This window comes from Cydia fagiglandana, chromosome Z (assembly GCF_963556715.1).
Source record: "Cydia fagiglandana chromosome Z, ilCydFagi1.1, whole genome shotgun sequence".
Classification (NCBI taxonomy): domain Eukaryota; kingdom Metazoa; phylum Arthropoda; class Insecta; order Lepidoptera; family Tortricidae; genus Cydia; species Cydia fagiglandana.
In genome coordinates, this window is record NC_085959.1 from 14,451,040 (window position 1) to 14,463,777 (window position 12,738).

General features: G+C 35.0%; 2 protein-coding genes and 1 long non-coding RNA gene across 3 annotated transcripts in view; 2 read left to right on the forward strand and 1 right to left on the reverse strand.

Moving 5' to 3' along the window:
- The window catches only part of LOC134678927 (peptidyl-prolyl cis-trans isomerase Fkbp12-like), a 207,818-nt gene that overhangs the window by 48,449 nt on the left and 146,631 nt on the right, over positions 1-12,738 (forward strand). The gene's annotated exons all lie outside the window — the stretch shown is intronic.
- On the reverse strand, positions 2,805-3,649 carry LOC134678465 (uncharacterized). Its single transcript, XR_010100186.1, has 2 exons — positions 3,264-3,649; positions 2,805-2,928 (listed from the first exon to the last, which is right to left on the reverse strand). It is a non-coding gene; the product is annotated as an uncharacterized LOC134678465 (long non-coding RNA).
- LOC134678716 (ras-related protein Rab-21) lies at positions 7,116-9,380 on the forward strand. The gene is made up of 5 exons (XM_063537375.1): positions 7,116-7,217; positions 7,361-7,620; positions 7,740-7,907; positions 8,105-8,223; positions 8,379-9,380. Exons 2-5 carry the CDS (start codon positions 7,489-7,491, stop codon positions 8,587-8,589), a joined length of 630 nt encoding a protein of 209 aa, XP_063393445.1. The 5' UTR covers positions 7,116-7,217; positions 7,361-7,488; the 3' UTR covers positions 8,590-9,380.

Genomic DNA, 12,738 nt, shown 5'->3' on the forward strand with positions numbered 1-12,738 from the left:
TGCCGTTTTCTATAACATTTTTTATATCAATGGTTGCAATATTATCTTGTTATTTCATAGTTAATAATAATAAACCTAGAAACAGACAGACAGACAGACATGACGAATCTATAAGGGTTCCGTTTTTTGCCATTTGGCTACGGAACCCTAAAAACTGACATTTTGTTCAATGATTTTAACATGTTGGCAAAACTGAATCAAAATCAAGTATCCGACCAAAGTCAGTTATTTTTCTGTTTCAGAAAAATAACTGACTTTGGTCGGATACTAATAACTAAGTATACACCAATAAGTACTCATAAGTATATCTACTTAACCAAGACGAATTAACCTCCGCCTTATGTGAGTACGGTCACGTCTGAAAAATGAAAAGGACGCCAAAGTGCCAAAAATATATACCTATACTTATAACTTAATATGGACAATAAGGTCGTGTTTATATATTTTTGGGACTTAGTTCATATGGATGTTACTGTAATACCTACACATAGAATCTTCGAGCAACACCGGCTTCCAACAAGCATGGAATATTCAAATTCTCATTTGACTCACTCGAAAGGAAGGTTATGTTACTTTACTCTTTGGTTAAGTCTTCTTGTCAAGTTCAACATTTGCTATTTTTAAATTTCTGTCTAAATGACGTAAATAACTTATTAGTTGGGTAGAGTCATGAGTCATGACATACGTTACATAGTGTTTTTATTTCAAATGTAAACGAGAAATGTTGAAAAAAAATCAATAAATTATAGTTATAAAAATTTCCAATAAAAACAGCATAATCATAAAATATATAATCAAAATATTTTTATAACTCTACCTATGTAATTTCATTTGTAAAATGAATCTAAATCTTAAAACATGGTATTTCAGTATAGTTTTACTCTGTATAAAAGACGGCTTACATGGATTAAGATTTGAGCAACTCGTGAGATTCAGCTGCGATATTTGTGCTCCAGACCCGGAAGAGTGCTGCGTTGGCACCGTTATTCACAAGGATGTGATCCTTACCACCTCGTATTGCGCTACTTCCTGCCAGTCTATACACAAGTATGCGAGAAGAATTAATATCATTAGAACGTATAAACAGCCCAGAATGGAAGCTAAAACACGACATGACATCGCATTGGTGACTGTCAATATTGATTGGAAATTAAGATGGACGGCACAACTCAGCTCTGTGAATATTGTATCAGCTATAGGACTAAAGGCTTATTATCCTTTTATGGACGATGGCAATACTAGAATGCGGGAGATAATCGTCGGTACGTGTGGAAAACGAGGGCAAAATGTTTACGGTCGTCACGTATGTGGCATTAAGACCAACAGCAATTCAACAACAGTGAAGAAATGCTTTCAAAGGCAAGGTGTTCCACTAATGTTGAACGGTAAAGTAATGGCCATTACCGCGGCGACCAATAATAAGCTATGCAACGACGAACAAATAGTTTTCAATGCGATAGACACGGAACTTTCCTGGATCAACTCTACAATTACGGAGCTATATCCAGATGATCGAATGAATGAAATAGAACCGCACATAGTCCGGAGTGGAAATGATGCAGAAACATCTCCAACAACAATGTCTTCAACAACGTCTACAGCAACGTCTACAACAACGTTTACAACAACGACGGTAATAACTACAACTGAAGAATCAACTACACAAGAATCTTCAACACCTTCCAAGACATCAGACTCTACACCTTCCAGCACATCAGACTCTACACCTTCCAGGACATCAGACTCTACACCTTCCAGCACATCAGACTCTACACCTACCAGGACATCAGACTCTACACCTTCCAGCACATCAGACTCTACACCTTCCAGGACATCAGACTCTATGCAAATTATTCCGCTAAATGAAGATTACAATGAATACAATGGAAATGAAGATATGAACCCAGAGCCTCCGCTTGAGGTCTCGGGTCTCCCTCGGAGGCCTGGGACAGAGCCGACTCTCTCTATTTTCAGCACACAAACTGACGCCATGGACTGGTTTAACCAAAAAGTAAGAAGTAAAATGAAGTCAGGTAATCATTCTTATTTTGTACTCACAACGGTTAAGCCAGTTTACCATAAAACGCCTTTTGTTGATTTAACTCTTTAAATAAATAAGGAAATAGTTCAACTGAATGTTAAATGAGAAATAAAATTTAAGTACTTAACCTTTTCGCCGCCATTGACTTGATATAAGTCAGTACATTTCGTGCCTCACACGCCACGACTTCATATCAAGTCGTGGTTTTGGTCAGGTTTGATTACATGCAATTTGACATGGCGTTGATGACACTGTATTACTTCATTGACGTGGCGGCGAAAAGGTTAAGTAGATGTCAAGTTTTTTCACTTCTTTACTGTTTGGTGTTAGTAAGGGAGTAATTGTTTGTTTACTTAAAATAATTAAAGTTATGATTTGTGATGTACCGTGGATTTTGAGTTGGTTTACAAGTTAGTGTAGATTCTGAAATAAATAAAACCTGCCTACCTGAGAAAGAATTTCATGTTTCATACTACCATTACGATGATACCTATTCTTAAGCGAAGGCATAAAGCCGTAGAGAAGTTATATAGAGGGCTATAAAATATGTATATGGCGCGCCGTGCGAAACTTGCGACGGAACATATGGAAAATATACTTTTCACATCACCTATTCGGAAAAGGGCTTTTTCTTCCCTACTAGGAGGGATCAGAGTGGCACTTTTTTTCCCCGCTATAGGAGGGATCTAAGTAACACTTTTCTATTCCAGCATACTATTTTTACATTTTATTGCACATTATTTTATTAGCTTTTGTTTTAATAGGGCTTTTACTCCTCGCTAAATTTAGCAAGGTGGATTCTGCCAATGTCGAGGTGTAAACTTTTGACTTGTGAGACGAGAATGTTCGGTTAAATTTTGAGTTTTGTGGAAGGATAGACTGGGAACCTAAAACAAACAAATTATTATGGACATCACAGACAAATACGTGACATTACACAATTAACATAGTACCAACATTAGTGAAAAAGAGCGGAAAGCGGATGACAGATTGTTAAGGCAAGCAACATAGCGGATGAAATGAAGGAAAAAACGTAGAAATTGAAATATATAGATAGATAGAAATAATAGTAATAGTAAGACGAGCAGTAAGACTTATATTATGTTTTATATTATGTTCCTGTACATACTTAATAAGGATAGAAGTTAGGGGCGGGTCCATAATAGTGAGAAGTGAGTAAAAATTAATGGGTCGTGGAATATTTGAAGGTACCACATCATACAAAGAGATATTGAATCTCGGACAAGAGAAGAAAATGTGATCTACGGTGCCTTCGTCTAACCCACATTCGCACAGTGACCTATCCCGGACCCGTATCTTGGCAAGGAATACAGGCGTACAAACGGCCCTAAGCGTAAACGGCAAATTGTAGACGTGACCCATTTAGGACATACTTAATAAGGATAGAAGTTAGGGGCGGGTCCATAAGAGTTAGAAGTGAGTAAAAATTAATGGGTCGTGGAATATTTGAAGGTACCACATCATACAAAGAGATATTGAATCTCGGACAAGAGAAGAAAATGTGATCTACGGTGCCTTCGTCTAACCCACATTCGCACAGTGACCTATCCCGGACCCGTATCTTGGCAAGGAATACAGGCGTACAAACGGCCCTAAGCGTAAACGGCAAATTGTAGACGTGACCCATTTAGGACATACTTAATAAGGATAGAAGTTAGGGGCGGGTCCATAAGAGTGAGAAGTGAGTAAAAATTAATGGGTCGTGGAATATTTGAAGGTACCACATCATACAAAGAGATATTGAATCTCGGACAAGAGAAGAAAATGTGATCTACGGTGCCTTCGTCTAACCCACATTCGCACAGTGACCTATCCCGGACCCGTATCTTGGCAAGGAATACAGGCGTACAAACGGCCCTAAGCGTAAACGGCAAATTGTAGACGTGACCCATTTAGGGTATGCTCAGAATTTGAAAAACCATGGTTTACATGGAATATTGGGTTGAATGTGGCCATAATGTTCTCCTACCTCCAATCTGGAAGAATTCCAGAGATTTTGCCACGTGTTAAACATATTAGTCTGTGCATGGCTTAGAAGGTCAGAGCTGTAAATCCTGACGTGGCCTGGTGATCCCATCTCAATAGCTCTCTTTGCCCATAAGTCTGCAGACTCGTTTCCAGGATGGCCACAATGGCCTGGGATCCATCCGAGTACTATTTTTAAACCCTTTGATTCACATTTTCTTAATAAGGTTTTGATCTAAAGTATTAAGGGGAATTTTGCCTTCATTTTAAACTGGTTGCCCATAATAGCTTGCAGGCAACTCTTGCTATCTGTAAAAATGATCATTTTTGCTACATTGTGAGAGTCAGCGTATGCTACAGCTTCCAAGATGGCAACAGCCTCGCCTGTGAAAATGGATGATTGAGGAGGACATTTAAACATCAAGACAATGTTATATTTTGGAATCACCACTGCTGTTCCAACACAATTATATAAATCAGGAACAAACCCCTTATTTGAAACAAAATTTGAAACTTTAATCTACACCCCTAGTGTTATTTTTGATCTTGAAATTTTTAAAAATGACCCGGGAGCTAACAGCAAATTTAAAAAACTTAGAAAAGTCGGAAGGCTACTTACCAGTGTTTACTGACCAAAGAATATAATACTCACTAGGAGAAGAACGATAACTCCATACAAAAAAATGTCCCCTTCAAAAGTTCGTTTATACTACTAGCGCTCGGTAGGATACCATTGTAATTAGAATTGACAACCCGTTTAGCCTAGCGCCCCTAGCGGGTATTGGCAGTAATCCAGTTCAGGAAGCTAATGGTCCTGGGTTCGAATCCCGGAGAGGGAATTTCTTTTTGTATTATTTTATTTTTTGTTGGGGTCAGGTTTTTAAGAGCCCATCAACGTGCACACTAGCGCCACTGCTGAATACATTAAACAAATTTTTATGTTAGCTAGTTTGATGTATTCAAAAGGTACTTAAATACACAATACAGTCAGTAGCGGCCACTTTTTTAAATACCTGTAAAATTTAAATTTAACTTAAATAATCACGATTATTTATTTTAGCAGTGGTGCTAGTGTGCACGTTGTTGGGCTCTTAAATTAGCATATCACAAATAAATAAAGAAATACGTTATAAGATAATGATTAGGTACTATATTTAAAAATTCGTCAAATATAAAAGGTTACAAAAAGTTACGTATTATTAAGATATAAATATTTTCATTCCTAATAGGATTAGTGTACAGACATACACACATACACATATTATGTTACATATTATGTAACATAATATGTTAGGAGCAATACATATGAATACATACATTGATATGGCAAATGGTTACAAGTTGTTATTACATCTATCCGGTTATCGGACATTTCTGCTCCACAGCTCCACGCAGCGTTCTTGGTCACCGGAAAACTAGTCTGTATATGCAGCAGATACGTGCCCTTTGAGCTTATTCCAAGAAATCATATGACGGGCCAGGATTATATTATTATCTCACGCTCAAGCCATGATTCACTTTCTAAAACAAAATAGTCACAAATTAAACAATATAATCTAACTTCCTAATTACTAACGTCGCTAATTCCTAAGGTCTAAATTTACCAGCTTACTCGTAAACAATGAGAGGTTTTACATCTATGATGAATTTAGATTATAATTTCGGACGCGATATAGCGTCCGCGAGACTTACGGGGATAGTAAGATTAAATTATTATATTTGAATTTGCTAATTAGTACGCTCATTTTTATTTAAAGATTGATATATTTCTTACCTTGAAATTATCGCTGTTTCTGGTCTACTACAACGGTTTCCACACACACATTAGGGCTTTTCATAATCCGGATAAGAATTGTTGATGAAGTCGCCATTGCCGGATACATAATACAGCAAGGAAGGAAGAGCGACAACGGTTTAAATTTAACTAAGTCTGTGCGAAGACGCATTTAGATATGTTGCTCGTACATATGAATAGTTTTTATTTTTAAATTAATAGGTAAATAAATATATTTCAAGTGAATAAATCGTTTTATATGAAAATTTATATTTTTGGCGTTAAATGACTTAAATGACAGCACTGACATTACAGACTTTTGTCTTGTCTATGTTCTTACCGGCCAGACTCAAATCAAGGCCTATCAAAGAGGTCTATTGACAAAGATTTTTTTTAAATTTTATCAAGGAGGGTAGAGGCACGTCTACCCTTCATAGATTTTATGAACATAGACAAAGACAAACTGAAATAGATAATATTTTACATATTTCAAAAAATAAATAATAATTTACATATGACTTTGACTACTTCATAAAATACAAATCAAAATATATTTGATAAAATAATTGGATTTGTTCCTAGAAATCGTATAGACAAAGCCAGTTCTAGCAATGTTGCTGTAGTAAAATATTTGTATGGTAATTACTGGCAATACAGCTCTAGAAACGGAGCACACATGTACAATTATGAAGGGTCACGTCATTCCAAGGAAGTCAATAGGCATAGGCCTTGTTACTGACGCATCAAAGAATGATTTTATTAGCTTAACCTTTTCGCTGCCACGTCAATGAAGTAATAAAGTGTCATGTCGTCATGTCATATAAACCTGACCAAAACTACGAATTGATATCAAGTCGTGACGTGTGGGGCACGAAATGTTCGGACTTCATATCAAGTCAATGGCGGCAAAAGGGTTAAATAATCTGTTTACTAAGATTTTTTATTTTCCTCATAGTTGATGTGAAAAGCAGTATGTGTCTCACGGTATCAAAATTATTTCGTCTTGGGCGTTAACACTTAAATCCCTCATTACGCTCAAGATTCAATGTACGCCTTGACGGAAATATATCATTTTGATCCCTTGTAACACAAACTACTATCTATTTAAAATTTTGCTCGCCACGTTCCTCAGCACCACGAAGTCTCAATAAATGATATTGACGACAATTTATTTTCTGATCAAGTGATCAAGATGGTCGATGTGCTCATCCGGTCTTGACGGGCCTTTAAACGCGTTTAGAAGCATGTGGAAGCTTCATTGGCTTTCCGGCAGAAAGCCTACCGCGAAACACGCGCTAAAGTTGAGTTTTCGAACGTTTTCTGAAACTGTCAGTGTCAACTGGTTGTCAAAGTAATACCAGTGATGTGCCAGTCGATTGAGTAATTTGTTTCTCAATAGTTCTCAGGTTTCTTTCTGTAAGTAGCTACTGCATTAGATTATACAATAATTGGTAACTTAAAGCAACAATTTTATAGTAGTAGCTATAAATTTACCAAGTAGCTATAAATTTATTTACAGTTCAATATTCCATTTTGTGTTTATTGTGTCTTGTTTCTAGATAAAGATGTCAATGTCATCAGCTGTTGATGTTTGAAAATAGCTAATCTTTTCGTGACGATCGCGAGATTATAGACTGATTGTCAATTTACAACAAAAGCTAGGCTTTGTCCAAAGCTAAAAACCATTATGAGTACATCGGCGGGCGGTGCATATAACTTTAAAGTCGTGTTGTTGGGCGAGGGATGCGTCGGCAAAACGTCACTGCTGTTGCGTTACATCGAGGACAAATTCAACGACAAACATCTTACTACGCTTCAGGTACAAGTTTAATTACCTTTATATTAGTCTGATGTTTTTGCCCTTGTATGATAATAACCATATCAGAGCTGCATATACTATATTTTGTTTATTATATTAATTCATAAATTACTTTCTAGGCAACCTTCCTTAACAAGAAAATAAATATAAATGGTAAACGCATCAACCTCTCCATTTGGGACACAGCTGGTCAGGAGAAGTTCCATGCTCTCGGGCCAATATATTACCGAAATTCTAATGGTGCAATCCTAGTTTATGATATCACTGATGAAGATTCTTTCATAAAGGTAATATTACTGTGTGAAAACCTGAATAGTTTTGTGTGCTGGAAGAATATTGTTAGATAATTGATTGTGATGAATCATATGTCATCAAGCATCATTTTAGTGACATTTGGGTGCCTATAGATGTCTTACTTTTCTCTGCATGTGTATATACCCCACTAGATCATAGCTTATCAAATAACAATCAATATATATTACAGGTTAAAAATTGGGTAAAAGAGCTAAAGAAAATGCTTGGTCCGGACATTGTTTTATTGATAGCTGGCAATAAAATTGACTTGGAGCATGAGAGAACAGTGCCTCTTGAAGAAGCAGAAAGGTAAATTGTTCTAGAATATATTTATATCTTACATAGTTTTGCAGTAATGTGATTAATAAATTGCAAGCAATTAGTAAACATTATAATTTTAATTTGTCTAATTACGTAAAAATTTTATCACTAATGAATCTAATGAAGCTTATTTATTGTTTTAGTTATGCAGCAATGGTTGGTGCTAAACACTTCTACACATCTGCAAAATTAAATCAATGTGTAGAGGATCTTTTTTTGGAGCTGACTCGTGAAATGGTTGAAAAATTTGAACAAAACTCCCAGCGGGAAGAACACCGATCATCTCGGGTCCTAGTGGTTGACGATGATGCTCCTGCTCAATCTTCTTGTTGTTCCGGCTCCAGAAGCAATTAACCATCCATCATCACTTGTGGACAATAACTAACTGTCTCGGCTTGTATTTAGTATAAAAAAATGATTACCTATATTAATATTAAATTTAACCCTTTCAATGAAATATGATAACAAATATCTCTTTGTTTCAAAACACTAAACACATCTTTCATATGTAGATAATCATTGAAAAGCCTTTGAATAGTTAATATGTGTAGATAAAGTAATATTCGGATTTAATTTTAAAGTAAATCTACTTTATTGACATTTTTGAGAAGTGACTATTTTATTTTTAAACTTTAAAAATAAATGAAATGAGCAACGCGAGTTAGCATTTACAATGCATTAAACCTGGTTGTACGAATGTGATGACACCAAATGATTCTAATGTCTATTATCTATTTTATGAAGAAGGTGATAAACTAATAATGTAAATGTAAAATAAAATCAAGAATTTATATACTTATATCAAAAAGATCGAACAAATAAATAAAAAATACTTATAAGCTATAGAATTTTTTGTTACAATTATAATTGTATGTATTGTTATGAGTGATATATTTACGTAAACATTTAACTACTCAGTAAATCAGCGTGTTTTTTTTTTCTATCATATGTTTGAAAATTGTTGTATGAATCATTATTATTAGCGTATACATTACATAAGGTTTTTGTAATAATATAAACATTGCAAATAAACATTAAGGTTTAACAGTCAATGTATTTGATCATAATCGGAAGTGTGTAGTTGTACCATCTTATTTAAGCTATGCAATGATTAAAACACGACCGCTTGGTCAAGTCGTTTTCTAGCTGTTGTATGAATTTTAAACCATTTAGAATTTTAGATAATGCGAATGTATCGACTCGTTAAATGAGCGTTTTTCTATTCTCACTCAGGAAGAAAGCCTAGCCTGCACTCCATTAAGTGATGGAATGTCCATGCTTAGCAGGTTACGGTCTTAACTCGTAACCTGAGTTTATCTCTACTACCTATATACAAGGGTTTACTGTGATGTAATCCAGCCCTTTCATCCACATCCATCTTGTCATCAATAGCACGAGTACCTGGAACTGGAGTGTGTAGTAATTCAGACATTTCTCTCAACCTTAATGCTATACTATACTGTCGTCGCAAAAATCATCATTAGTACCTACCTACCTACCGTCAAATGGATAACTTGGGATACGAAGGGTAACACAAGACAGCAATTCTTCAACACTGTGAAACAATGTTAACTAGGTAAAAAAAAACCCTAAAACATAGCAAGGCTATTCGCGCAGTGTTTCGCTCATTTCTCAAGTTTACTTACTCGTGTTTGTTTAATTTATCGACTTTGAATTTACGTTGCGTTTAGCTAAGGATACTATGGCTTTGTAATATTTGCTTTGATAACGTTTGGTCGCCGCCTTGGTAATAAAATAGCTACCAGCACATATCTTGTATATTATATCCATTGTTTCATCTGGGAATTTATATGTGATCAAACTTAAAACTATTGCCTTCCCATTTTAAGGGTTTCCTAGACAACTAGGAACCTTCATATTTTCGCCATGTCCATCTGTCCGTCCGCGGCTTTGCTCCGAGATCGTTTCTGCTAAAAAACTGCACTTTGTCAATTTTGTCATGCATATATAAATCGATCACGCCGACAAAGTGGTAAAATAAAATTAAAAAAAAACACAAGTTCATAATGCGAGAATATCGAGTATCGAAGTTGCGGTAGGTCACAGATTGTATTTATATTCGAGAGCGATTGTGATAGATGACTGATATCTGGTACAGTCAGCGTCATAAAGTAAGTAGCATCCATATATTCAAATAGTTCGGTACACGGTATAATTTGTATGGTGTACCGAACTACTGTCTTTGAATAAGGACTGTATCGTTTATTATAAATACAAATAAAACCTGGTCTAACTGTTGACGTGTGTATTATTTTGTATTACTATGTTCTTAAGGTATACTCTGGGGGTATTTTTAAGCCATATCTGATATAAGAAGGTTTTACATTTATTTTATATTAGGGACTTTATGATGATTTTAATATCGTCTAGCAATTGTAATTTGGACAAGCCTATCGAGCTTAATTTGAGACTATTTCACCGATTCCTTGGTACGATTTAAAGAAACAAAAGGTTAATATGCTGCCAAAATATGCCATCCAAGTGTCCTTTTCATGATTGCTCAATTGAACATCCACAGAATAAATGTGGTGAATTTTTATCTTTACATGAAAACGACTTTTTATGCAACATTTTGGATTCCCGTCAATTTCTGACGCCAGCGAAATGAGGGAAACAGCTAGAAGAATCTACCGAAATCCAAAGCCTAACGGACATTCATGGCGTTGAACCATGGCTAGAACAGGTCGATAGAAACGCTCCATGATGGTTATATTGTATACCAAAGTCGGGGTTGTCGTAAGTAACATGCCATATTCTCTAAAAGGCCACCAAGCACAGATCCAAAACTTTTTTTCCAACTAAAAGAAATGATTAGACTATGCCCAGATGTTTCGCTTTACGAATCATATGTAATTGCTGTTTACATAGCACGATTTTTTTTGTGTAATATCTCGTCTTGTTCGCAAACCGTAAATTTTCTTGTAGTATTTGTCCAAAATCGTTGTAGTTACTCGGGAGGATTGGGTAAATATTGTCCAAACCATATGCTTTACGTGATCTCCCAGGACGAAATGTTACTTATTATTAAAGCACTAATTAAACTATATGTGTAATTTTTTAATAAAAATATAATACCAGAAAAAACGGCTAAGTAAAGTTGTATTTATAATAAACGATACAGTCCTTAGGTACTTTGGATGCTACCTACTATATGACGCTGATTGTATGCCTATTCGGAAAAGGTGTTGCTAAAAGTGACAGACTTGATAAATATATTAAATATTTACAACATTCCAAAATGCTACTAACTAATAAGGGTAGCGCGTTTATTTATTTTATGGTGGGCTGTATATTGATATTATTGATATTCATATACGTAATGGGTATATGCCCGAGCAAGTGAAAGAGTGTGGAATCTTGAGCGTTGCGAGGGTTTAAGGGCAGTAAAAACGAAAATGTTCACCACACCAACGCGAGTAAAATATTATTGTAAACAACAAATCAGATTCAAATGTGCGTTACGAAATATGTATCATTTAAAATTATCGCTTAAAAGTCATTTCTACAAGTCAACATAAGAAAACAATTCAAAATTTGCATCAGATTACTTTGCCACTCTTGTGGACAAAATGCAACTTATTCATTAGTTTTCCGAGCTGATGTGGGAAAAATATATTTTTATGAAGAAATTTATATACTTAAAATTTGTAAAATACACAATGAGAAGGTTTAGAACCATTAGAACTATAAAAGCGAAAGTTAGATTAATTCATAAATTGCATAATAAAATAATAAGTATCATGGTGTTTGCATCAAAAATGTCCTCCTGCAAACATCATGTAATATTTTATCTAATTCTGGATACCACTCCATTCTACAAGGACTATGTTACAGGCAATATTTAAATAAAACAATGGTGTAGGTTAACAACTTTCTAATAAAATGCTATTTGTGATAGATACTAATCACAACAGTAAACAAAGCCCTACATTTAAACTAACATGCGCTGAACAGTGTGTTCAGAAATGTATTGCTGCTTTAAATTTTGTATCAAGCTAGTGTTAATATACAATTTGTACTGTAAGTCAGAGTGAACATATTCAACTAACTTGTAAATGTTAAAATATATTAACTTTATGCCTCACGCTTTCCACCAAGTACATATGTACTTCCTTTTACCTTTATGATTGATTGGCATAAAACTGGTACAATTTAAGTCCAACATACATCTACGAAACATACTCTGAAAACATTACAATATCAAATCAACAACAGTATAAATGCAGACCATTTTGCTCAGTTAATAAACTGATATTAAAGTTTTTAACATTGCAGTAGGCAGTTCGACAATTGCGATCTTGTGTGAAATAAAGACGCATCTATACCGAAGGAATACGGTATCAAATAAAATGTTATTACAGTTAAACCAGTTAACTGTTAAGTCATTGAGATTGTGCATTATTAAATGCTACATACAATTAGCCTACTATAATGGTTTAGGTACATGTTATGATATTGCTACATGGAGGCTTACGAAGCATG

Bases quoted from the DNA above. Each gene is read 5' to 3' on its own strand.
- LOC134678716 (XM_063537375.1), top strand. From the start codon at position 7,489: ATGAGTACATCGGCGGGCGGTGCATATAACTTTAAAGTCGTGTTGTTG. The intron at 7,621-7,739 runs GTACAAGTTTAA...ATTACTTTCTAG, and splicing joins AACATCTTACTACGCTTCAG to GCAACCTTCCTTAACAAGAA. The intron at 8,224-8,378 runs GTAAATTGTTCT...TTATTGTTTTAG, and splicing joins CCTCTTGAAGAAGCAGAAAG to TTATGCAGCAATGGTTGGTG.